The sequence below is a fragment of the Entelurus aequoreus genome, linkage group LG03 (assembly GCF_033978785.1).
Source record: "Entelurus aequoreus isolate RoL-2023_Sb linkage group LG03, RoL_Eaeq_v1.1, whole genome shotgun sequence".
Taxonomy (NCBI): Eukaryota; Metazoa; Chordata; class Actinopteri; order Syngnathiformes; family Syngnathidae; genus Entelurus; species Entelurus aequoreus.
The window spans coordinates 147,941-175,489 of record NC_084733.1 but is presented as its reverse complement, the minus strand read 5'-3'; the positions used below and the strand labels follow the sequence as shown (position 1 = coordinate 175,489).

General features: G+C 36.4%; 1 protein-coding gene across 6 annotated transcripts in view; it reads right to left on the bottom strand.

Annotated features, from left to right (window-relative positions):
- The window catches only part of LOC133645998 (serine/threonine-protein phosphatase 2A regulatory subunit B'' subunit alpha-like), a 137,931-nt gene that overhangs the window by 8,942 nt on the left and 101,440 nt on the right, over positions 1 to 27,549 (bottom strand). For 4 of the 6 annotated variants that reach the window (XM_062040924.1, XM_062040925.1, XM_062040922.1 and 1 more), the window contains exons 3-7: positions 12,702 to 12,986; positions 12,524 to 12,627; positions 11,255 to 11,357; positions 9,163 to 9,237; positions 2,084 to 2,327 (exon numbers count right to left, since the gene is read on the bottom strand). In XM_062040924.1, coding sequence (XP_061896908.1) covers positions 2,084 to 2,327; positions 9,163 to 9,237; positions 11,255 to 11,357; positions 12,524 to 12,627; positions 12,702 to 12,986 — 811 coding nt within the window. Of the gene's footprint in view, positions 1 to 2,083; positions 2,328 to 9,162; positions 9,238 to 11,254; positions 11,358 to 12,523; positions 12,628 to 12,701; positions 12,987 to 17,191; positions 17,339 to 27,549 lie in introns of those variants that run through there. The other 2 variants (XM_062040926.1, XM_062040927.1) reach the window with 1 other exon arrangement.

Sequence of the window (27,549 nt, the reverse complement as noted above, 5' to 3'; positions counted from 1 at the left end):
ATCTGCAAACTTGAGCAGTTTTACAGACTGGTGACTGGAGGTGCAGCAGTTTGTATACAGGGAGAAGAGCCAGGGGGAGAGTACACAGCCCTGAGGAGTACCAGTGTTTGTGGTTCGACTGTCCGAGACAATCTTCCCCAGCCGCACGTGCTGTCTTCGGTCTGTCAGGAAGTCATTGATCCAACTGCAGAGGGAGTCGGGCACACTGAGCTGGTAGAGCTTGTCTCGTAGCAGTCCAGGGAGGATGGTGTTGAAGGCAGAGCTGAAGTCCACAAACAGGATCCTAGCGTAGGTTCCTGGGGAGTCCAGATACTCCAGGATGAAGTGGAGGGCCAGGTTCACTGCATCATCCACAGACTTGTTGGCTCTGTAGGCGAACTGCAGTGGGTCCAGGAGGGGGGCGGTGATGTCCTTGAGGTGGGGCGGGACCAAGCGCTCAAAAGACTTCATGACCACAGACGTCAGCGCAACCGGCCTGTAGTCATTTAGTCCTGTGATCCGTGCTTTCTTGAGGACAGGGACAATGGTGGAGGTCTTAAAGCAGGACGGCATGCGGCATAGCTCCAGAGAGGTGTTAAAAATGTCAGTGAAGACAGGAGCCAGCTGATCTGCACAGTGTCTGAGAGTGGAAGGGGAGACACCATACTTCCGCGTATTCAGCTTCAAGAACTGCCGGCGTACATCCTCCTCTTGGATGGAGACGGCCTTTACAGTCCTATGATGTTCTAAGAGTCCTGTGATGTCCTTGGAGTCCTTTAACTCCTTTAATGAAGTGCTGGCATTGGTGGGGAGGGTGATGGTGGGGGGAGCAGAGCTTTGATGAGCTGAAGGCCGTTCATGACGACAGCAATGTGTGTTGAGGCCCTGAGCGAGAGTCCGGTCATTCAGGGCCTGGGGGGTTTTGGGTTTATAGTTCGTAAGGGCCCTTAGACCTCTCCAAACGGCCGCAGAATCATTGGAGCGGAACTGTCCCTGTAGATGGTTAGAGTACACAGATTTAGCTTTCTCCACTTCCCTGTTGAAGTGGTACTTGGCTTCTCTGCAGGTACTTCGGTCCCCGCTTCTCCACGCAGCCTCCTTCTTCTTGCGCAGCTGTTGGAGCTTGGGTGTGAACCAGAGCTTGTCGTTGTTATAACAACGTGTTGGAATGATGCGCGCCTTATTGAAGAACTGAATGTATGAGGTCACAGTCATAGTATGACTGAGTATATTCATCCCAGTATGATTAGACTGAAATGAGTATATTAATCCCAGTATGATTAGACTGAAATGAGTATATTAATCCCAGTATGATTAGACTGAAATGAGTATATTAATCCCAGTATGATTAGACTGAAATGAGTATATTAATCCCAGTATGATTAGACTGAAATGAGTATATTAATCCCAGTATGATTAGACTGAAATGAGTATACTAATCCCAGTATGATTAGACTGAAATGAGTATATTCATCCCAGTATGATTAGACTGAAATGAGTATATTCATCCCAGTATGATTAGACTGAAATGAGTATATTAATCCCAGTATGATTAGGATGAAATGAGTATATTAATCCCAGTATGATTAGACTGAAATGAGTATATTAATCCCAGTATGATTAGGCTGAAATGAGTATATTCATCCCAGTATGATTAGACTGAAATGAGTATATTCATCCCAGTATGATTAGACTGAAATGAGTATATTCATCCCAGTATGATTAGGCTGAAATTAGTATATTCATCCCAGTATGATTAGACTGAAATGAGTATATTCATCCCAGTATGATTAGACTGAAATGAGTATATTCATCCCAGTATGATTAGACTGAAATGAGTATATTCATCCCAGTATGATTAGGCTGAAATTAGTATATTAATCCCAGTATGATTAGACTGAAATGAGTATATTCATCCCAGTATGATTAGACTGAAATGAGTATATTCATCCCAGTATGATTAGACTGAAATGAGTATATTCATCCCAGTATGATTAGGCTGAAATTAGTATATTAATCCCAGTATGATTAGACTGAAATGAGTATACTAATCCCAGTATGATTAGACTGAAATGAGTATATGAATGACAGCATTGTATGTTACCGTGGTCGTTGTAGCGGGCCAGGTCCTTGTGGTCAATGTAGAGGTCGTGGTCGCTGTCCAGCTCCCAGAACTTGCAGTAGATGACGTAGAAGTGCTCGTAGGAGAAGTAGTCGGGGATCTGGTTGATGTCGTCTTCTTCCTCCAGCAGGGCCAGCGTCTCCAAGAAGTTGCTCCGTCGCAGCTCCGTCATGGAGATACGACCCGTCCACGAGCGATTGACCACGTAGAATACTCGCTGGATGACCTGACGGAGGCAGGAAACATATTTACTTCTACTTCCCAGCTGGAGGATGTACAGTATATTACTTTCAGCTTCGTAAAAAGCCTTCACTACACATCGTAAAATTCAGCTAATTAACAGTCAGTCAGCTCCTTATTTTTCTTTGGCGAATATGAATATATGATGTTATTATGCTAACATTTGTGTCCTTCTTAATATTTGCTTGTTGTGTCATTATATCACATCCATTACATTCTTGTATGCAATATATGACATCGATTACATTGTTGTATGTGATATATGACATCTATTACATTGTTGTATGTGATATATGACATCTATTACATTGTTGTATGTGATATATGACATCTATTACGTTGTTGTATGTGATATATGACATCTATTACATTGTTGTATGTGATATATGACATTATTACATTGTTGTATGTGATATATGACATCTATTACATTGTTGTATGTGATATATGACATCTATTACATTGTTGTATGTGATATATGACATCTATTACATTGTTGTATGTGATATATGACATCTATTACGTTGTTGTATGTGATATATGACATCTATTACATTGTTGTATGTGATATATGACATTATTACATTGTTGTATGTGATATATGACATCGATTACATTGTTGTATGTGATATATGACATCTATTACATTGTTGTATGTGATATATGACATCTATTACATTGTTGTATGTGATATATGACATCTATTACATTGTTGTATGTGATATATGACATCGATTACATTGTTGTATGTGATATATGACATCTATTACATTGTTGTATGTGATATATGACATTATTACATTGTTGTATATGATATATGACATGTATTACATTGTTGTATGTGATATATGACATGTATTACATTGTTGTATGTGATATATGACATCTATTACATTGTTGTATGTGATATATGACATTATTACATTGTTGTATGTGATATATGACATGTATTACATTGTTGTATGTGATATATGACATTATTAAATTGTTGTATGTGATATATGACATCTATTACATTGTTGTATGTGATATATGACATGTATTACATTGTTGTATGTGATATATGACATGTATTACATTGTTGTATGTGATATATGACATTATTACATTGTTGTATGTGATATATGACATGTATTACAATGTTGTATGTGATATATGACATGTATTACATTGTTGTATGTGATATATGACATGTATTACATTGTTGTATGTGATATATGACATGTATTACATTGTTGTATGTGATATATGACATGTATTACATTGTTGTATGTGATATATGACATGTATTACATTGTTGTATTTGATATATGACATTATTACATTGTTGTATGTGATATATGACATCTATTACATTGTTGTATGTGATATATGACATCTATTACATTGTTGTATGTGATATATGACATCTATTACATTGTTGTATGCGATATATGACATCTATTACATTGTTGTATGTGATATATGACATCTATTACATTGTTGTATGCGATATATGACATCTATTACATTGTTGTATGCGATATATGACATCTATTACGTTGTTGTATGTGATATATGACATCTATTACATTGTTGTATGTGATATATGACATCTATTACATTGTTGTATGTGATATATGACATCTATTACATTGTTGTATGTGATATATGACATCTATTACAGTATTGTATGTGATATATGACATCTATTACATTGTTGTATGTGATATATGACATCTATTACATTGTTGTATGTGATATATGACATCTATTACATTGTTGTATGTGATATATGACATCTATTACATTGTTGTATGTGATATTTGACATCTATTACATTGTTGTATGTGATATATGACATCTATTACGTTGTTGTATGTGATATATGACATCTATTACATTGTTGTATGTGATATATGACATCTATTACATCGTTGTACGTGATATATGACATCTATTACGTTGTTGTATGTGATATATGACATCTATTACATTGTTGTATGTGATACATGACATCTATTACATTGTTGTATGTGATATATGACATCTATTACATTGTTGTATGTGATATATGACATCTATTACAGTGTTGTATGTGATATATGACATCTATTACATTGTTGTATGTGATATATGACATCTATTACATTGTTGTATGTGATATATGACATCTATTACATTGTTGTATGTGATATATGACATCTATTACATTGTTGTATGTGATATATGACATCTATTACATTGTTGTATGTGATATATGACATCTATTACGTTGTTGTATGTGATATATGACATCTATTACATTGTTGTATGTGATATATGACATCTATTACATTGTTGTATGTGATAAATGACATGTATTACATTGTTGTATGTGATATATGACATGTATTACATTGTTGTATGTGATATATGGCATCTATTACATTGTTGTATGTGATATATGACATTATTACATTGTTGTATGTGATATATGACATGTATTACATTGTTGTATGTGATATATGACATGTATTACATAGTTGTATGTGATATATGACATGTATTACATTGTTGTATGTGATATATGACATCTATTACATTGTTGTATGTGATATATGACATTATTACATTGTTGTATGTGATATATGACATGTATTACATTGTTGTATGTGATATATGACATTATTAAATTGTTGTATGTGATATATGACATGTATTACATTGTTGTATGTGATATATGACATGTATTACATTGTTGTATGTGATATATGACATGTATTACATTGTTGTATGTGATATATGACATTATTACATTGTTGTATGTGATATATGACATCTATTACATTGTTGTATGTGATATATGACATGTATTACATTGTTGTATGTGATATATGACATGTATTACATTGTTGTATGTGATATATGACATGTATTACATTGTTGTATGTGATATATGACATGTATTACATTGTTGTATGTGATATATGACATTATTACATTGTTGTATGTGATATATGACATCTATTACATTGTTGTATGTGATATATGACATCTATTACATTGTTGTATGTGATATATGACATCTATTACATTGTTGTATGAGATATATGACATCTATTACATTGTTGTATGCGATATATGACATCTATTACATTGTTGTATGTGATATATGACATCTATTACATTGTTGTATGCGATATATGACATCTATTACGTTGTTGTATGTGATATATGACATCTATTACATTGTTGTATGTGATATATGACATTTATTACATTGTTGTATGTGATATATGACATCTATTACATTGTTGTATGTGATATATGACATCTATTACATTGTTGTATGTGATATATGACATCTATTACAGTGTTGTATGTGATATATGACATCTATTACGTTGTTGTATGTGATATATGACATCTATTACATTGTTGTATGTGATATATGACATCAATTACATTGTTGTATGTGATATATGACATCTATTACATTGTTGTATGTGATATATGACATCTATTACATTGTTGTATGTGATATATGACATCTATTACAGTGTTGTATGTGATATATGACATCTATTACATTGTTGTATGTGATATATGACATCTATTACATTGTTGTATGTGATATATGACATCTATTACAGTGTTGTATGTGATATATGACATCTATTACATTGTTGTATGTGATATATGACATCTATTACATTGTTGTATGTGATATATGACATCTATTACATTGTTGTATGTGATATATGACATCTATTACAGTGTTGTATGTGATATATGACATCTATTACATTGTTGTATGTGATATATGACATCTATTACATTGTTGTATGTGATATATGACATCTATTACAGTGTTGTATTTGATATATGACATCTATTACATTGTTGTATGTGATATATGACATCTATTACATTGTTGTATGTGATATATGACATCTATTACATTGTTGTATGTGATATATGACATCTATTACAGTGTTGTATTTGATATATGACATCTATTACATTGTTGTATGTGATATATGACATCTATTACATTGTTGTATGTGATATATGACATCTATTACATTGTTGTATGTGATATATGACATCTATTACAGTGTTGTATGTGATATATGACATCTATTACATTGTTGTATGTGATATATGACATCTATTACATTGTTGTATGTGATATATGACATCTATTACAGTGTTGTATTTGATATATGACATCTATTACATTGTTGTATGCGATATATGACATCTATTACATTGTTGTATGCGATATATGACATCTATTACGTTGTTGTATGCGATATATGACATCTATTACGTTGTTGTATGTGATATATGACATCTATTACATTGTTGTATGTGATATATGACATCTATTACATTGTTGTATGTGATATATGACATCTATTACATTGTTGTATGTGATATATGACATCTATTACAGTATTGTATGTGATATATGACATCTATTACATTGTTGTATGTGATATATGACATCTATTACATTGTTGTATGTGATATATGACATCTATTACATTGTTGTATGTGATATATGACATCTATTACATTGTTGTATGTGATATATGACATCTATTACATTGTTGTATGTGATATATGACATCTATTACGTTGTTGTATGTGATATATGACATCTATTACATTGTTGTATGTGATATATGACATCTATTACATCGTTGTACGTGATATATGACATCTATTACGTTGTTGTATGTGATATATGACATCTATTACATTGTTGTATGTGATATATGACATCTATTACATTGTTGTATGTGATATATGACATCTATTACATTGTTGTATGTGATATATGACATCTATTACAGTGTTGTATGTGATATATGACATCTATTACATTGTTGTATGTGATATATGACATCTATTACATTGTTGTATGTGATATATGACATCTATTACAATGTTGTATGTGATATATGACATCTATTACATTGTTGTATGTGATATATGACATCTATTACATTGTTGTATGTGATATATGACATCTATTACGTTGTTGTATGTGATATATGACATCTATTACATTGTTGTATGTGATATATGACATCTATTACATTGTTGTATGTGATAAATGACATGTATTACATTGTTGTATGTGATATATGACATGTATTACATTGTTGTATGTGATATATGGCATCTATTACATTGTTGTATGTGATATATGACATTATTACATTGTTGTATGTGATATATGACATGTATTACATTGTTGTATGTGATATATGACATGTATTACATAGTTGTATGTGATATATGACATGTATTACATTGTTGTATGTGATATATGACATCTATTACATTGTTGTATGTGATATATGACATTATTACATTGTTGTATGTGATATATGACATGTATTACATTGTTGTATGTGATATATGACATTATTAAATTGTTGTATGTGATATATGACATGTATTACATTGTTGTATGTGATATATGACATTATTACATTGTTGTATGTGATATATGACATCTATTACATTGTTGTATGTGATATATGACATGTATTACATTGTTGTATGTGATATATGACATGTATTACATTGTTGTATGTGATATATGACATGTATTACATTGTTGTATGTGATATATGACATGTATTACATTGTTGTATGTGATATATGACATTATTACATTGTTGTATGTGATATATGACATCTATTACATTGTTGTATGTGATATATGACATCTATTACATTGTTGTATGTGATATATGACATCTATTACATTGTTGTATGAGATATATGACATCTATTACATTGTTGTATGCGATATATGACATCTATTACATTGTTGTATGTGATATATGACATCTATTACATTGTTGTATGCGATATATGACATCTATTACGTTGTTGTATGTGATATATGACATCTATTACATTGTTGTATGTGATATATGACATTTATTACATTGTTGTATGTGATATATGACATCTATTACATTGTTGTTTGTGATATATGACATTTATTACATTGTTGTATGTGATATATGACATCTATTACATTGTTGTATGTGATATATGACATCTATTACAGTGTTGTATGTGATATATGACATCTATTACATTGTTGTATGTGATATATGACATCTATTACATTGTTGTATGTGATATATGACATCTATTACAGTGTTGTATTTGATATATGACATCTATTACATTGTTGTATGTGATATATGACATCTATTACATTGTTGTATGTGATATATGACATCTATTACATTGTTGTATGTGATATATGACATCTATTACAGTGTTGTATTTGATATATGACATCTATTACATTGTTGTATGTGATATATGACATCTATTACATTGTTGTATGTGATATATGACATCTATTACATTGTTGTATGTGATATATGACATCTATTACATTGTTGTATGTGATATATGACATCTATTACATTGTTGTATGTGATATATGACATCTATTACGTTGTTGTATGTGATATATGACATTACATTGGAATGAGTGTTTTTGTAAAAAGTGAATAAAGTACAACATTACCAGAAGCACATAAAGTATATCTAACATGTCATTAAAATTGTTGAAAAACCTAATAATAATAATTGTTAATAATTGTTGAAAAACCTAATAATAATAATTGTTAATAATTGTTGAAAAACCTAATAATAATAATTGTTAATAATTGTTGAAAAACCTAATAATAATAATTGTTAATAATTGTTGAAAAACCTAATAATAATAATTGTTAATAATTGTTGAAAAACCTAATAATAATAATTGTTAATAATTGTTGAAAAACCTAATAATATCAGCATGTTGGCTAATTTACCGTTGTGATGTAGCGTGAATGAAACTCAGGTGCATCCTTTAAGAAGGTGAGTCCAGGGTGTGTATCCACAATGTCCTGAATGAAAAAGACAAATAAAGTTGCAGAAAAAAACAACTAATATCAATAATTAGGGGAGTCCCAACATAACTTTTTCACTTCTGATATCTCACCAATATTGTTTTCTTAAGTATTGGTGGATATTGATATTGATGGGATAGAATAATAGCAGGTATCATACATACATACTCATTACATACTATTATTGTATGCATTATTTAGTAGTGTGGAAGGTGAGAAAAGGTGTGATCAAGGGAAATAAGTCAAACAAAGAACAATGGTATATATAAAAAACACTAACCTATTTATTATTAACCATCTGGCAACACACAATGGTCATAATAATTCATGAAGTTAAGCTCATGATGCAGTAAATTGAAAGATGCAGACACGTTTGTTACTAGATACTTTCTAATACGTAATATCAGACTGATATCTAACATCAATATCAAATCAGGCCACACCTAATAATATTAAGTAGTATTAAAGGGTAACTGTACTTTTTGGGGAATTTTTTCTGTCATTCACAATTTTTATGTAAGACAAGAACACATTTGTGTTTCTTTTTTTGATGCATTCTAATTGGCAAATAAAGCAGTTGTTATTGTTAACCACCTACTTTTCATATGTGTTTCTTTTTTTGATGCATTCTAATTGGCAAATAAAGCAGTTGTTATTGTCAACCACCTACTTTCCATATGTGTTTCTTTTTTTGATGCATTCTAATTGGCAAATAAAGCAGTTGTTATTGTTAACCACCTACTTTCCATATGTGTTTCTTTTTTTGATGCATTCTAATTGGCAAATAAAGCAGTTGTTATTGTCAACCACCTACTTTTCATATGTGTTTCTTTTTTTGATGCATTCTAATTGGCAAATAAAGCAGTTGTTATCGTCAACCACCTACTTTTCATGACTAAAATAAGACCATAACTAATTACAAGAAATTCCTACTGACCAAAACAACGACAAAATAAATTGACTAATAAAAACAAAACGACAGAGACAAAAAAAACAATCATTTATCCATCCATCATTTTCTACCGCTTGTCCCTTTCGGGGTCGTGGGGGTGTTGGAGCCTATCTCAGCTGCATTGGGGTGGTAGGCGGGGTACACCCTGGACAAGTCACCACCTCAACGCAGCTAATCATTTATATACAAAATCCAAAAGCAGTGAAGTTGTCAGGTTGTGTAAAAGGTAAATAAAAAGAGAATACAACAAATCCTTTTCAACTTATATTCAATTGAATAGACTGCAAAGACAAGATATTTAACGTTCACACTGAGAAACTTCATTTTTTGGGGGAAATAATCATTAACTTAGAATTTAATGGCAGCAACACATTGCAAAAAAGTGTGTTACATGGCCTTTCCTTTTAATTAATTAATCTAATGAATCATAATCCTCACACAGGTGGGGGGAAAAAAAATGGCCGCAAACTTTTCCTGTCTTTCTCGCAATATCTGGGCATAAGTTGAATGTCAAAGTTGACCAACTTTTTAGTTTATTCTACTATCCAGGCGGGAGGCATGATGTACAATTCACTTTTATTAACTATTTATTCTACTATCCAGGCGGGAGGCATGATGTACAATTCACTTTTATTAACTATTTATTCTACTATCCAGGCGGGAGGCATGATGTACAATTAACTTTTATTAACTATTTATTCTACTATCCAGGCGGGAGGCATGATGTACAATCTACAATTCACTTTTATTAACTATTTATTCTACTATCCAGGCGGGAGGCATGATGTACAATTCACTTTTATTAACTATTTATTCTACTATCCAGGCGGGAGGCATGATGTACAATCTACAATTAACTTTCGCCAACTCAGAGGCGATGTAGCAGCTCAGTATGTTAATTTAGCAGCATACGCTCGTTAGCTGTCTGTGATCAGAGAACTGTTAAAAGTAGTTCCTCAACGTTAGCGCTTATAGCAACAATATAGGTAATATTGACATGAGGAATGTGAATAAAAGGAGAAATCTCCCCAAAAGTGCAGTTCCCCTATGATTGTCATTTACCTGAAGTAGAGGAATGAAGTCTTCTTGCTCCAGGTGCTGACAGCCAGGCTTGGCAAGCATGTAAATAAACCTTGAGGCGTCGTCATGGCAACTGTGCAGCAGCCTATAGGAGGGAGGAGATGGAAGTAGAATTGTCGACTATAAATATCAATATGATATTAATACATATGCAGATATTCATAAATATACAAATACAAATGTGATATACAAATAAATAAATCATTTGTAGAAATAATATTGAGATTTAAAATTGATATTGAAATTGAGATTTGAAAATATATACAAATAAAGTCATATAGTGGATTAAATGGATGGGTAAGTAATAACTAGTATTGATAACTGTTTCAGGTGTGTTGTAGTAGTGTTGTATCTACTAGATAGTTTAGTCACTTTTACAGGTGTTGGTGTGACGACAACGTCTGGCGACATCCAAAATATCTAACGAAGTAAAAGTGGAAGTAGGAGAAAAAAAAGATCCTCCAGTAATGTACAGATACAGCATTTTAGTATTACTACTACTAGTGAAGTAGGCCTTAATAGCCTTGGCCTTAGCTCTACTTCGTTAGCTGCTAGCTGGCTAACGTTGCCAGACGTCGTCGTCACATGTAAAACCTGAGTGACTGACTAAACTATCTAGTAGATACAACACTACTACAACACACCTGAAACAATTATCAATACTAGTTATAACTTATCCATCCATTGAATCCACTATATGACCCTCCCTAGTGTGCCTCTGATTGGCTCGCCAGTGTCTGGCCATGTCTGTGACCCAGACCGCTCTGGCTGCAGTGCCCTCTGCTGGTGGTTCAGGGGAGTGTGTAACTCCACACCTGCCTGTCTGTGACCCAGACCGCTCTGGCTGCAGTGCCCTCTGCTGGTGGTTCAGGGGAGTGTGTAACTCCACATTTATTTGTGCATGTGCTTTGTGGGAGGAATGTCTCATCGACACATATGCAAATTCGATACAAATACAAAATCAAGCATATTTATATTCAAATCTCAAAAATATATTTACAAATGCATGTTTATTTATACAAATTCTTCATATATTTGTATGTCACATTTTTATATTTATAAACTTTATTTGTATATATTTTCAAATCTCAAAAATATATTTACCAATACGCGTTTATTTATACAAATGATTTATTTATTTGTATATCACATTTGTATTAGTATATTTATGAATATCTGCATATGTATTAATATCACATTGGTATATACAAGTTGATGTGTGAAAAGTGAGAGAGAAAGTAAAAGTCTTACTTCCTCCAGGTGGCGATGAAGGAGTGGACGGAGACAAAGCCGGTCCTCTCACCACCTGCCGCGTAGAACATGGCGGCCTTCCAGTAGAGCGGACACTCGCACACCTAGAAGACCACCAGAAGCGTTACCCAGTTGCCCTTTTGTTGCCGCGGCAACCCCTTACACCCCGACGGCTGACCTTGGCGATCTTGCTCATCTCGTAAATGTCGGCCTTCTCCTCCTCGAACTGGGCGAAGGCCGCCTCCACGACGGCGATGGCGGCGTCGTGGTTGGCGGTCAGGCTGGAGGCGGGGAGCCCCCGAGGAAAGTAGAATCTGGGAATGTTGACTGCAGGAGGAGGAGATGGAAGGGGGACCACCACCACCGGCTCTGGCGCAGGGCTTGGCGAGCTGTGCGAGGGCGCGTGGGCGGGGGAAAGGGCTGGGGGCGGAGTCACGGGTTTCTTGTCCGGTTTGGACTGAACCTGAAATGAAAAGGAGAGGAACAGTTTGAAAGAGTTTTATCAGTAAGCAGGGCAGTCCTGACCCCACATTGATGTCTGATATCAGTCCAGTATCAACAAAAACCAAATTTGTGCTGATACAGTAAGTGCTTGCATGGAAAGTGTGCGATATCATGTGCGATACAAACAGTCCTGCAGCGTGTTTAACTCCTTAACTTTTGTTTTACAACATTTGTCTCACGACTTTAACTCCACAACTTTATTCTGCATTTTTATTCAACAACTTTTGTTCCATAACTTTTATTTTACAACTTTGTGTCACAACTTTTGCTCCATAACTTTTATTTTACAACTTTGTGTCACAACTTTTGTTCCATAACTTTTATTTTACAACTTTGTGTCACAACTTTTGTTCCATAACTTTTATTTTACAACTTTGTGTCACAACTTTTGTTCCATAACTTTTATTTTACAACTTTGTGTCACAGCTTTTGTTCCATAACTTTTATTTTACAACTTTGTTCCATGACTTTTGTTCCATAACTTTTATTTAACAACTTTGTGCCTCAACTTTTGTTCCATGACTTTTGTTCCATAACTTTTATTTCACAACTTTGTACCACAACTTTAAATTGTTACAGTTACATCCCTACTGTATTGTTACACACACACACACGCACTTTTATTCCACAACTTTTGTTCCACAACTTTTATTCCACAACTTTTGTTTCATAACTTTTGTTTCATAACTTTCGTTCCACAGCTTTTGTTCAACAATCATCTTTATTCCATAAATGTATTCCACAACTTTTGTTTCATAACTTTCGTTACACAGCTTTTGTTCAACAATCATCTTTATTCCATAAATGTATTTCACAACTTTTATTCCACAACTTTTATTTCACAACTTTTGTTTAATAACTTTGGTTCCATGGCTTTTGTTCCATAACTTTTGTTCCACAATCATCTGTATTCCATAAATGTATTCCACAACTTTTGATCAATAATTTCCCCCCACACTTTTATTTTTACAACTTTTGTTTAACCATCCCCCTCCCACCCACCTACACACACACACACACACACTTTTATTCCACAACTTTTGTTCCACAACTTTTATTCCACAACTTTTGTTTCATAACTTTCGTTCCACAGCTTTTGTTCAACAATCATCTTTATTCCATAAATGTATTCCACAACTTTTGTTTCATAACTTTTGTTACACAACTTTTGTTCAACAATCATCTTTATTCCATAAATGTATTCCACAACTTTTATTCCACAACTTTTGTTCCACAACTTTTATTCCACAACTGTTGTTTCATAACTTTCGTTCCACAGCTTTTGTTCAACAATCATCTTTATTCCATAAATGTATTCCACAACTTTTGTTTCATAACTTTCATTACACAACTTTTGTTCAACAATCATCTTTATTCCATAAATGTATTTCACAACTTCTAATTTCCCCCCACACTTTTATTCCACAACTTTTATTTAAAGGCCTACTGAAATGATTTTTTTTAATTTAAACGGGGATAGCAGATCTATTCTATGTGTCATACTTGATCATTTCGCGATATTGCCATATTTTTGCTGAAAGGATTTAGTAGAGAACAACGACGATAAAGATTGCAACTTTTGGTATGTGATAAAAAAAAAGGCTTGCACCTACCGGAAGTAGCGTGACGTAGTCAGTTGAACATATACGCAAAGTTCCCTATTGTTTACAATGATGGCCGCATGAAGTGAGAGAGATTCGGACCGAGAAAGCGACGATTTCCCCATTAATTTGAGCGAGGATGAAAGATTTGTGGATGAGTAAAGTGCAAGTGAAGGACTAGTGGGGAGTTGAAGCTATTCAGATAGGGAAGATGCTGTGAGAGTGACCTGATATTCAGCTGGGAATGACTACAACAGTAAATAAACACAAGACATATATATACTCTATTAGCCACAACACAACCAGGCTTATATTTAATATGCCACAAATTAATCCTGCATAAAAACACCTGCGTGTTTGTTATGCTAGCTCCTAGCTCCTCTGCTAGCTCCTAGCTCCGTAGAACACGCCAATACAATTCAAACACCTGATCAACACACACAATCACTCAGCCCAAAAGACCGTTTACCTAACCCAAGGTTCATAAAGCTTATATATTTTTAAAAAGTTACGTACGTGACGCGCACATACGGTCAAGCTCTCAAATGTTTAACAACCAAGGCTCCATACTCACGGTACCTGATATTCAGCTGGGAATGACTACAACAGTAAATAAACACAAGACATATATATACTCTATTAGCCACAACACAACCAGGCTTATATTTAATATGCCACAAATTAATCCTGCATAAAAACACCTGCGTGTTTGTTATGCTAGCTCCTAGCTCCTATGCTAGCTCCTAGCTCCATAGAACATGCCAATACAATTCAAACACCTGATCAACACACACAATCACTCAGCCCAAAAGACCGTTCACCTAACCCAAGGTTCATAAAGCTTATATATTTTAAAAAAGTTACGTACATACGCAAAAAAAAGTTGCGCACATACGGTCAAGCGATCAAATGTTTAGAAGCCAAAGCTGCATACTCACAGTAGCACGTCTGCGTCTTTGTCATCCAAATCAAAGTAATCCTGGTAAGAGTCTGTGTTGTCCCAGTTCTCTACATGCGTCTGTGTATCGAAGTCAAAAGTCCTCCTGGTTAGAGTCTCTGTTATCCGAGTTCTTCCATCTTGACTGCATCTTTCGGGAATGTAAACAAAGAAGCGCCGGCTGTGTACTGTTGTGGCTGACTACGTTCGAAAAATACGTCCATTTCGCACCGACAACTTTCTTCTTTGCTTGCTCAGCTTCCTTCTCCATAATGCAATGAACATGATTGCAACAGATTCACCAACAGAGATGTCCAGAATACTGTGGAATTATGAAATGAAAACAGAGCTTTTTCGTATTGGCTTCAACGTGGAAGGCATACCTGTGTTCGCCGGTCTACGTCATGCGCATACGTCATCCTCAGAGGCGTTTTGAACCGGAAGTTTAGCGGCAAATTTAAAATGTCACTTTATAAGTTAACCCGGCCGTATTGGCATGTGTTATAATGTTAAGATTTCATCATTGATATATAAACTATCAGACTGCGTGGTCGGTAGTAGTGGCTTTCAGTAGGCCTTTAACAATCCCACCCCCCCCCCCCCACCACCACCACACACACACACACTTTTATTCCAAAACTTCTGTTCTGCTAGCTCCTAGTACCCTATAGCCTAGCATGTTTACCTTTTGTAAATGACTTGACTAAAATAGAATAAATAGTGTGCTTATTGGAGGACATTTAGGTGTTATATATATATTTATATATATATATATATATATATATATATATATATATATATATATATATATATATATATATATATATATATATATATATATATATATATATATATATATATATATGTGTATATATATATATATATATATATATATATATATATATATATATATACATACATATATACAAATATATGTATATATATATATATATACATATATATGTATATATATATAAATATATATACATATATAAATATAAATATATATAAATATATATATGTATATATATATATATGAGGTGTGTGTGTGTGTGTGTGTGTTGGATTGTTAAACACAAGTTGTAAAAATAAAAGTTGTGAAATCAAAGTTGTGGAATACATTTATGGAATAAAGATGATTGTTGAACAAAAGTTGTGGAACAAAAGTTATGGAACAACAGCTGTGGAACGAAAGTTACGAAACAAAAGTTGTGGAATACATTTATGGAATAAAGATGATTGTTGAACAAAAGTTGTGGAACAAAAGTTATGGAACAACAGCTGTGGAACGAAAGTTACGAAACAAAAGTTGTCGGAAAAAGTTGTTGAACAAAATTTAGATGAGATTTCAATTGCATTTCATTGGTTTGGTACGCTTGGTCACACCTTCCTCCATGCCCTGTGGTGTACATGGTGGGCGTCTAGTTGACTTAGTGTTGCTTGTGACAGCTGTAGCCCCCCCAGCATTCATTCTATCGCTCTATTCTTGCACCTCCTATTAATACCTCGCTGGCATCTCATCTGCCTCGCAATATTTCACCTCATGTCTCTCACACTTCAGCAAGAAAAGATGCAGAACAGTGAAATATCTCAAGTAGATTCTTGCAGCTCGTCCAAGTAACTCACCTGTTGTTGTTGTTGTTGTTGTTGTTGGAAATACTTGAGTCTTTTCTTGAAGCGTGACGGCAGAACAAAGTCACAACCGCGGGCCAGGAAGGCCAACTCTCCTCTCAAGTCGGGGTCGCCGCGTAACGACGTCTCCTTGATCATCATAGTGGCTCGCTCAGCTAAACCAGCGATTAGTGGCTCGCTCAGCTAAACCAGCGATTAGTGGCTCGCTCAGCTAAACCAGCGATTAGTGGCTCGCTCAGCTAAACCAGCGATTAGTGGCTCGCTCAGCTAAACCAGCGATTAGTGGCTCGCTCAGCTAAACCAGCGATTAGTGGCTCGCTCAGCTAAACCAGCGATTAGTGGCTCGCTCAGCTAAACCAGCGATTAGTGGCTCGCTCAGCTAAACCAGCGATTAGTGGCTCGCTCGCTCAGCTGGACCACTAAACCAGCGATTACACACACGTGCACTAATCAAGCCAGGAAAAGGACTTCCTGCCGAGGCTTGAGGATCGGACCGAAGACCAGACCGAAGACCAGACCGACATGATCCAGGAGAAATCACGTCGGACAAAAAAAGGGTCTTTAAAAAAAAAAGTGTGGCAGTCCTTCTGGTGCTGCTGCAAGATGGACTCTGAACACTCGGAAACATGAGCCTGACTCCACCAACACACACACACACACACACACACACACACACACACACACACACACACACACACACACACACACACACACACACACACACACACACACACACACACACACAGTATGGGGGGGTCAGACAAGTGTCTTGCACCATGTGAATAAAAAAAGAGGTTACTTCCATGTGAGTGGGCGGGGCCAACTAAGAGGAAATCATTCCAAAGAGGTCATTTTGGGACAGAGTGATGAATCACCACTCTGTGTTTCCCACACATTCATTTATTTGTGGCGGCCCGCCACCAAAGAATTACGTCCCCCACAAAAAAATAAAAATAAAAATTTTTTTTTTTGTCCTGTCCAGCTTCTCAGGCAAATCATATAGTAGATGTAGATGATCATATAGTAGATGTAGATGATCATATAGTAGATGTAGATGATCATATAGTAGATGTAGATGATCATATAGTAGATGTAGATGATCATATAGTAGATGTAGATGATCATATAGTAGATGTAGATGATCATATAGTAGATGTAGATGATCATATAGTAGATGTAGATGATCATATAGTTGATGTAGATGCCCATATCGGCTGTTCACATTTACTTTACAAAAGAGAAGTGTAGGAGACTTCTCTTGTTGCCTTATTTGTATTTGACCACTACTGTTTTCTGTTTATTTGTTACTGACTGTGGCAGGACACCTCTGCCTCTGTTTCACTTTATGTTGCTGGTAAATAATATGGCTGTAGTAGTAGGCTAAAGTTAAATGATTTAGTATGCACTAATTAAAGGGGCAGAGCTTTAAGAGACATTTTAGCTTTTATATTTTATAAGATATATTTTTTGTAAGAACCACAATTCATAAATATATTTCAGTGAATAACTTATTGTTCAAATCTGTATATAAATATGTACATAAAGTGTTGTAATTATATTGTAAAATGGATGGATGGATGGACGTTTAAAACAAAACTGTTATTATTAATTAGTAAGTATACATTTTTTGAGCCTTTTTAGAGAAAATCATATCATTGTAGTAAATTATGCAAATTACTCGATGATGTCATGGTGACCACGCCCATAGCCACGCCCCCACCGCCACAGGTATCTTGGCAGTTTATGGGAAACACTGAGCACTTCTTAATATTCCATATGCAGACGTTCAAGGAAGGTTCCGAGAAGTCCAACGTTTATGTTTGGAGGACAGATTTGGCCTCGGATCGGATGCGGATACTTTGACAATTGAGTGAAAATGTTTCATAGCGAGTAATGAAAGTAAACAGTTGCATAGAGCATGTCGGACCATAGGGTGCACCGGGTTATAAGGCGCACTGCCCATGAATGCTCTATTTTTGATCTTTTTTCAAATATAAGGCGCACCAGATTATAGGGCACATTAAAGGAGTCATATTATTATTATTTTTTTCCTAAATGTTGTAAACCACATTAAGTATTCAATTTGTGGTATTGAAAGCCATACGTCATTCTGTGGACAAAATACAACTGTAAGTAAACAAAAACAAAAAGTAAATTGGCTCCAAATACTTAATTCCTTACTTGGTAAACAACAACAACAACAAAAAAGAATTGGTAATAGTAAAAATATTGATCTAATCATATTTGTATCATTTATTAACTGATACTAAACTAGGTATCGATAGTATCGACATTTGGATGGATCAGGCCTATTTTACATCAAAGCTTTAGCAGTTAGCTTCTTTTGTCGTCCTGTTCGGTGAGTTTGTGTAAAGCATGTTAGCCATTCCTTCTCCAGTGATAATAGTACTTAGTTTATTTTCCACCATGGTGGTGAGGATTAGTATCTTAGAAGCAGCTTCACACTTTGGATATATTTGGATGCGTTTGTTGCAGCTTGCTCTCCAATTGGAGCCGCTGTTCTAACAAGACATTCATGCATGTGTGGAACAAACAATATGGAATATAATCATCGTGTGATCCGGATTCCTGTTCCTTTTCAAGGAACCTTTCACGCCAAGACAAAATCAACACACACTAGGACACAGCTAGGGTAAACATTAACAACTTGGAAGGATAAAAGTTGTGGAACAAAAGTTGTTGAATAAAAATGCAGAATGAAGTTGTGGAACAAAAGTTGCGAAATAAAAGTTGTGGAATAAAGTTAGAGGACGAAAGTTGTTGAACAAAAGTTGTTGAATAAAAATACAGAATGAAGTTGTGGAACAAAAGTTGTCAAATAAAAGTTGTAGAATAAAGTTTGGGGACAAAAGTTGTTGAATAAAAATGCAGAAGAAATTTGTGGAAGAAAAGTTGTGAAATAAAAGTTGTGGAATAAAGTTAGGAAACAAAAATTGTGAAACAAAAGTTGTGGAACAAAAGTTGTTGAATAAAAATGCAGAATAAAGCTGTGGAGTCAAAGTCCTGGGACAAATGTTGTAAAAACAAACAAAAGGAACAAAAGTTGTGGAATAAAAAATGTATAACAACATTTGTGGAATACAAGTGCTGGGGGGAATTATTAAACAAAAGTTGTAGAATAAAAGGTATTAAACGAAGAATGTTGAATAAAAATGCAGAATGAAGTTGTGGAACAAAAGTTGTTGAATAAAATGTGAGGGATAAAGTTATTGAACAAAATGGATCAAGGGTTAGTTAGGGTGATCAAGGGTGATCAAGGGTGATCAAGGGTGATGGGTCAAATGCAGAGAATAACTTCACCACACTTAGTGTGTGTGTGTGTGTGTGTGTGTGTTTGTGTGTGTGTGTGTGTGTGTGTGACTATCATTGCTACTTTAACTTGAACTTGAACTTAAAATAAAGTTAGGGGACAAAAGTTGCTGAACAAAAGTTGTTCAAAAAAATGCAGAATAAAGTTGTGGAGTTAAAGTCCTGGGACAAATGTAAAAATAAAAATGAAGGAACAAAAGTTATGTAATAAAAGTGTGGCGGGAAATTGTTAAACAAAAGTTGTAGAATAAAAGATATTGAACGAACATTGTTGAATAAAATGCAGAATCAAGTTGTGGAACAAAACTTGTGGAACAAAGTTAGGGAACAAAAGTTGTTGAATAAAAATGCAGAATGAAGTGGTGGAACAAAAGTTGTGGACTAAAAGTTGTGGAACAAAAGTTGTGAAATTAAAGGAGTGAAATAAAGTTAGGGAACAAAAGTTGTATAACAAAATATGTTGAATAAAACGCAGAATAAAGTTGTGGAGTTAAATATTGTGAAACAAAAGTTAAGCAACAAAAAGTTGTGGAGTAAATGTTGTTGACCAAAAGTTGTGGAACAAATAAAATACAAGTTAAAAGAATAAAACTTGTGGAATAACCTCCCTTTGGTATTACGATATGAAATCTACAAAATGCTCACAATCTGAGTTTTTAACACAAATGACAAAGTTTAGTGTAAGATGGCACACACAATGATTGTGTTTTTCTGCAACTTTGACCACATTTCATTGAGCTAATAGGCTAATGCTGACATGTGAGCTCCAATCCTTATTCCCTATTCTGTACCACAGACAATGCAGTAGCTCCAATCCTTATTCCCTATTCTGTACCACAGACAATGCAGTAGCTCCAATCCTTATTCCCTATTCTGTACCACAGACAATGCAGTAGCTCCAATCCTTATTCCCTATTCTGTACCACAGACAATGCAGTAGCTCCAATCCTTATTCCCTATTCTGTACTACAGACAATGCAGTAGCTCCAATCCTTATTCCCTATTCTGTACTACAGACAATGCAGTAGCTCCAATCCTTATTCCCTATTCTGTACTACAGACAATGCAGTAGCTCCAATCCTTATTCCCTATTCTGTACCACAGACAATGCAGTAGCTCCAATCCTTATTCCCTATTCTGTACTACAGACAATGCAGTAGCTCCAATCCTTATTCCCTATTCTGTACTACAGACAATGCAGTAGCTCCAATCCTTATCCCCTATTCTGTACTACAGACAATGCAGTAGCTCCAATCCTTATTCCCTATTCTGTACTACAGACAATGCAGTAGCTCCAATCCTTATTCCCTATTCTGTACCACAGACAATGCAGTAGCTCCAATCCTTATTCCCTATTCTGTACTACAGACAATGCAGTAGCTCCAATCCTTATTCCCTATTCTGTACTACAGACAATGCAGTAGCTCCAATCCTTATTCCCTATTCTGTACCACAGACAATGCAGTAGCTCCAATCCTTATTCCCTATTCTGTACTACAGACAATGCAGTAGCTCCAATCCTTATTCCCTATTCTGTACTACAGACAATGCAGTAGCTCCAATCCTTATTCCCTATTCTGCACTACAGACAATGCAGTAGCTCCAATCCTTATTCCCTATTCTGTACTACAGACAATGCAGTAGCTCCAATCCTTATTCCCTATTCTGTACCACAGACAATGCAGTAGCTCCAATCCTTATTCCCTATTCTGTACTACAGACAATGCAGTAGCTCCAATCCTTATTCCCTATTCTGTACTACAGACAATGCAGTAGCTCCAATCCTTATTCCCTATTCTGTACTACAGACAATGCAGTAGCTCCAATCCTTATTCCCTATTCTGTACCACAGACAATGCAGGAGTGGAAAGTCTCATGGAGGTCACGTCAGTTCCAGGGTTAAACAACCTGCTAGCGCTAGCCGCTAACATTGCAGCAGTCTGCTGAGACTTATAAAAGTTGTGGAACGGATAAAAGAAAGGTTAAAAGAATAAAAGTTGTGGAAGAAATAAATAAAGGTTAAAAGAATAAGAGTTGTGCAATAGAAGTTGTGGAATAAAACATGTCGATGACAAACAGGAACCTTAAACCCAAAATCAGCGACCCGCCCAGCAATTGTCCATTCCGTCGCCATGGCAACAAGCCTACCCTTTGACGGGGCGGGGTGCCCCCCCAGGGTTACCGTGCCAACCGCAGGAAATGCTTCCGCTTCCTCTGGAGAGGCACGCAAACACACCATTGCAACAGAGCAGACACACAATGAAGTCAGCATCATGGGTCATTTCTCCCAGCCTCCTTGAACTCACCACCCCTTTGACCACTTCCAGGCTGGCAACATATCAGTCACCTGTAAAGTTGAAATGTATAATGATCTAACATAATTAACGCCTCTAGACTTGATCAAAGCAAATATAATCAAAATAAATAACACCATACAAAATACAAGTAAATACCATTAATAAATCAATATATATATTTTCCAATTAAAGTGCCCAACATAATGTAATGTCTCCTCACCAAAGTATAATGCTATACAAATAAAGATAACACTTTTTTTTTAAACAATATTAATATCATACATTCATATAAAATGTAATGATAACAAACCTCCGTAAAAATGACCTTGTAATATCACATTCATCTTTTTTTTTCTTTCCATCTTTATCCTCTTGACACGCTACTTTGTTACGAAGAAAGTATATCCAACATTACATAAAGGCTAATATAATTATTCAAATGTATTTCATTCTTTTAATCAACTAAAATACAAAATTAAATAAAAACTTTAAAAAGAGAAGAAAAGAAGAAAAGAAGTTGCAAACTTGAAATATTCAAGAAAAAAAAAGGTTAATAAAAACAAATAGTATTGGTCACAGATAAACAAAAAAGATGTGAACTAAATTAGACTCTGCAGCATCGGGGGCGGTACCTCCGGATTGGCAGACCGGGGTGGTGGTTCCTCTCTTTAACAAGGGGAACCGGAGGGTGTGTTCTAACTATGGTGGGATCACACTCCTCAGCCTTCCCGGTAAGGTCTATTCAGTTGGACTGGAGAGGCGGCTACGCCGGATAGTTGAACCTTGGATTCAGGAGGAACAGTGTGGTTTTCGTCCTGGTGGTGGAACTGTGGACCAGCTCTATACTCTCGGCAGGGTCCTTGAGGGTGCATGGGAGTTTGCCCAACCAGTCTACATGTGTTTTGTGGACTTGGAGAAGGCATTGGACCGTGTCCCTCGGGAAGTCCTGTGGGGAGTGCTCAGAGAGTATGGGGTATCGGACTGTCTGATTGTGGCAGTCCGCTCCCTGTATGATCAGTGCCAGAGTTTGGTCCGCATTGCCGGCAGTAAGTCGGACACGTTTCCAGTGAGGGTTGGACTCCGCCAAGGCTGCCCTTTGTCACCCATTCTGTTCTGAACTTTTATGGACAGAATTTCTAGGCGCAGTCAAGGCGTTGAGGGGATCTGGTTTGGTGGCTGCAGGATTAGGTCTCTGCTTTTTGCAGATGATGAGGTCCTGATGGCTTCATCTGGCCAGGATCTTCAGCTCTCGCTGGATCGCTTCGCAGCTGAGTGTGAAGCGACTGGGATGAGAATCAGCACCTCGTCCGGAAAAGGGTGGAGTGCCATCTCCGGGTTGGGGAGGAGACCCTGCCCCAAGTGGAGGAGTTCAAGTACCTCGGAGTCTTGTTCACGAGTGAGGGAAGAGTGGATGGTGAGATCAACAGGCGGATCGGTGCGGCGTCTTCAGTAATGTGGACGCTGTATCGATCCGTTGTGGTGAAGAAGGAGCTGAGCCGGAAGGCAAAGCTCTCAATTTACCGGTCGATCTACGTTCCCATCCTCACCTATGGTCATGAGCTTTGGGTCATGACCGAAAGGACAAGATCACGGGTACAAGCAGCCCAAATGAGTTTCCTCCGCCGGGTGACAGGTCTCTCCTTTAGAGATAGGGTGAGAAGCTCTGTCATCCGGGAGGAGCTCAAAGTAAAGCCGCTGCTCCTCCACATGGAGAGGAGCCAGATGAGGTGGTTCGGGCATCTGGTCAGGATGCCACCCGAACGCCTCCCTAGGGAGGTGTTTAGGGCACGTCCGACCGGTAGGAGGCCACGGGGAAGACCCAGGACACGTTGGGAAGACTTCCCGGCTGGCCTGGGAACGCCTCGGGATCCCCCGGGAGGAGCTGGACGAAGTGGCTGGGGAGAGGGAAGTCTGGGCTTCTCTGCTTAGGCTGCTGCCCCCGCGAACCGACCTCGGATAAGCGGAAGAAGATGGATGGACTAAATTTGTCAGACATAGTAAAAATCTCTTTGTTTTTCATTGGAAAATATTTATTTGGTTTATAAAAAAATGTGGCTTTTTAAAACATTAGTTTAAACTTAGTCAACAACTGCTACTAAGCTGTAAACTTTCAACAGCTTCAGTAAGTTTGTCCTGCAAAAATATTCCCTTGGGAACTTCAACTATATTTTCATGATGTTTATTTTTGTGATGGTTGTTGACATAATAATATGCATCATAAAGACTTCCACTTTCAATGTGTGCGTTACTCACAAAGCCGTCCACTAGATGGTGCTACACATCAGTTTTCAACAACTGGCACTAGCAGCCTGTCGTCGCTAGAGGGCAGCAGCTGACTATACACAGTAAGCATATTTCACCTTTGAAGGGGAGAAATAGGAATTACATGAACAAAAAACATAAGAAATGATTATAGAATAAAAATGACTGAGTTTTATTATTTTCAAATTTCATTATATAAATCAATCAGTTTTGCAAAAAACTAAACTAAATGAATGTTATTATAATTATATATCACACACACATACATATACTGTATATAGATAGATATACATACATACATATATATGTACAGTATATATCCCCAGGTGCATGTGTTTGGAGGTGGGAGGAAGCCGGAGTACCTGGAGAGAACATGCAAACTCCACACAGAAAGACCCTGCACCGGGAATCGAACCTAGGACCTTCTCACTGTGAGGCACCAGTGTTACCCACTGCGTCACCGTCCTGCCCTTTCACCAATACCATCCATCCATTTTCTACCGCTTGTCCCTTTTGGGGTCGTGGGGGGTGCTGGAGCCTATCTCAGCTGCATTCGGGCGGAAGGCGGGGTACACCCTGGACAAGTCACCACTCTTCACAGGACCAACACAGATAGACAGACAACATTCACACACTAGGGACCATTTAGTGTTGCCAATCAACCTATCCCCAGGTGCATGTCTTTGGAGGTGGGAGGGGCCTATCCCCAGGTGCATGTCTTTGGAGGTGGGAGGGGCCTATCCCCAGGTGCATGTTTTTGGAGGTGGGAGGGGCCTATCCCCAGGTGCATGTCTTTGGAGGTGGGAGGGGCCTATCCCCAGGTGCATGTTTTTGGAGGTGGGAGGGGCCTATCCCCAGGTGCATGTTTTTGGAGGTGGGAGGGGCCTATCCCCAGGTGCATGTCTTTGGAGGTGGGAGGGGCCTATCCCCAGGTGCATGTTTTTGGAGGTGGGAGGGGCCTATCCCCAGGTGCATGTTTTTGGAGGTGGGAGGAAGCCGGAGTACCCGGAGGGAACCCACGCAGTCACAGGGAGAACATGTAAACTCCACACAGAAAGATCCCGAGCCTGGGATTGAACTCAGGACTACTCAGGACCTTCGTATTGTGAGGCACATGCACTAACCCCTCTGCCACCGTGCTGCCTCACCAATACTAGTATCTACAAAATGCCTGTGTTTCTGAGACATGTGAGGATTTTAAATTGAAAATATTTGTACAACCTTCCACTAGACAACTCACAACATGGCCTTCTGCAACATGTTCCTTCAAGTGAGCTTTTAAAATGAGCCTTAAATGCTTAATGCTTAAATGCTCCGTATCTGTTAAATAGCTGCTTGAAACCACTTCCAACACACTTAAACACAATGTGTTCAAAAGCTAGTTCCAACACACTTAAACACAATGTGTTCAAAAGCTAGTTCCAACACACTTAAACACAATGTGTTCAAAAGCTAGTTCCAACACACTTAAACACAATGTGTTCAAAAGCTAGTTCCAACACACTTAAACACAATGTGTTCAAAAGCTAGTTCCAACACACTTAAACACAATGTGTTCAAAAGCTAGTTCCAACACACTTAAACACAATGTGTTCAAAAGCTAGTTCCAACACACTTAAACACAATGTGTTCAAAAGCTAGTTCCAACACACTTAAACACAATGTGTTCAAAAGCTAGTTCCAACACACTTAAACACAATGTGTTCAAAAGCTAGTTCCAACACACTTAAACACAATGTGTTCAAAAGCTAGTTCCAACACACTTAAACACAATGTGTTCAAAAGCTAGTTCCAACACACTTAAACACAATGTGTTCAAAAGCTAGTTCCAACACACTTAAACACAATGTGTTCAAAAGCTAGTTCCAACACACTTAAACACAATGTGTTCAAAAGCTAGTTCCAACACACTTAAACACAATGTGTTCAAAAGCTAGTTCCAACACACTTAAACACAATGTGTTCAAAAGCTAGTTCCAACACACTTAAACACAATGTGTTCAAAAGCTAGTTCCAACACACTTAAACACAATGTGTTCAAAAGCTAGTTCCAACACACTTAAACACAATGTGTTAAAAAGCTAGTTCCAACACACTTAAACACAATGTGTTCAAAAGCTAGTTCCAACACACTTAAACACAATGTGTTCAAAAGCTAGTTCCAACACACTTAAACACAATGTGTTCAAAAGCTAGTTCCAACACACTTAAACACAATGTGTTCAAAAGCTAGTTCCAACACACTTAAACACAATGTGTTCAAAAGCTAGTTCCAACACACTTAAACACAATGTGTTCAAAAGCTAGTTCCAACACACTTAAACACAATGTGTTCAAAAGCTAGTTCCAACACACTTAAACACAATGTGATCAAAAGCTAGTTCCAACACACTTAAACACAATGTGTTCAAAAGCTAGTTCCAACACACTTAAACACAATGTGTTCAAAAGCTAGTTCCAACA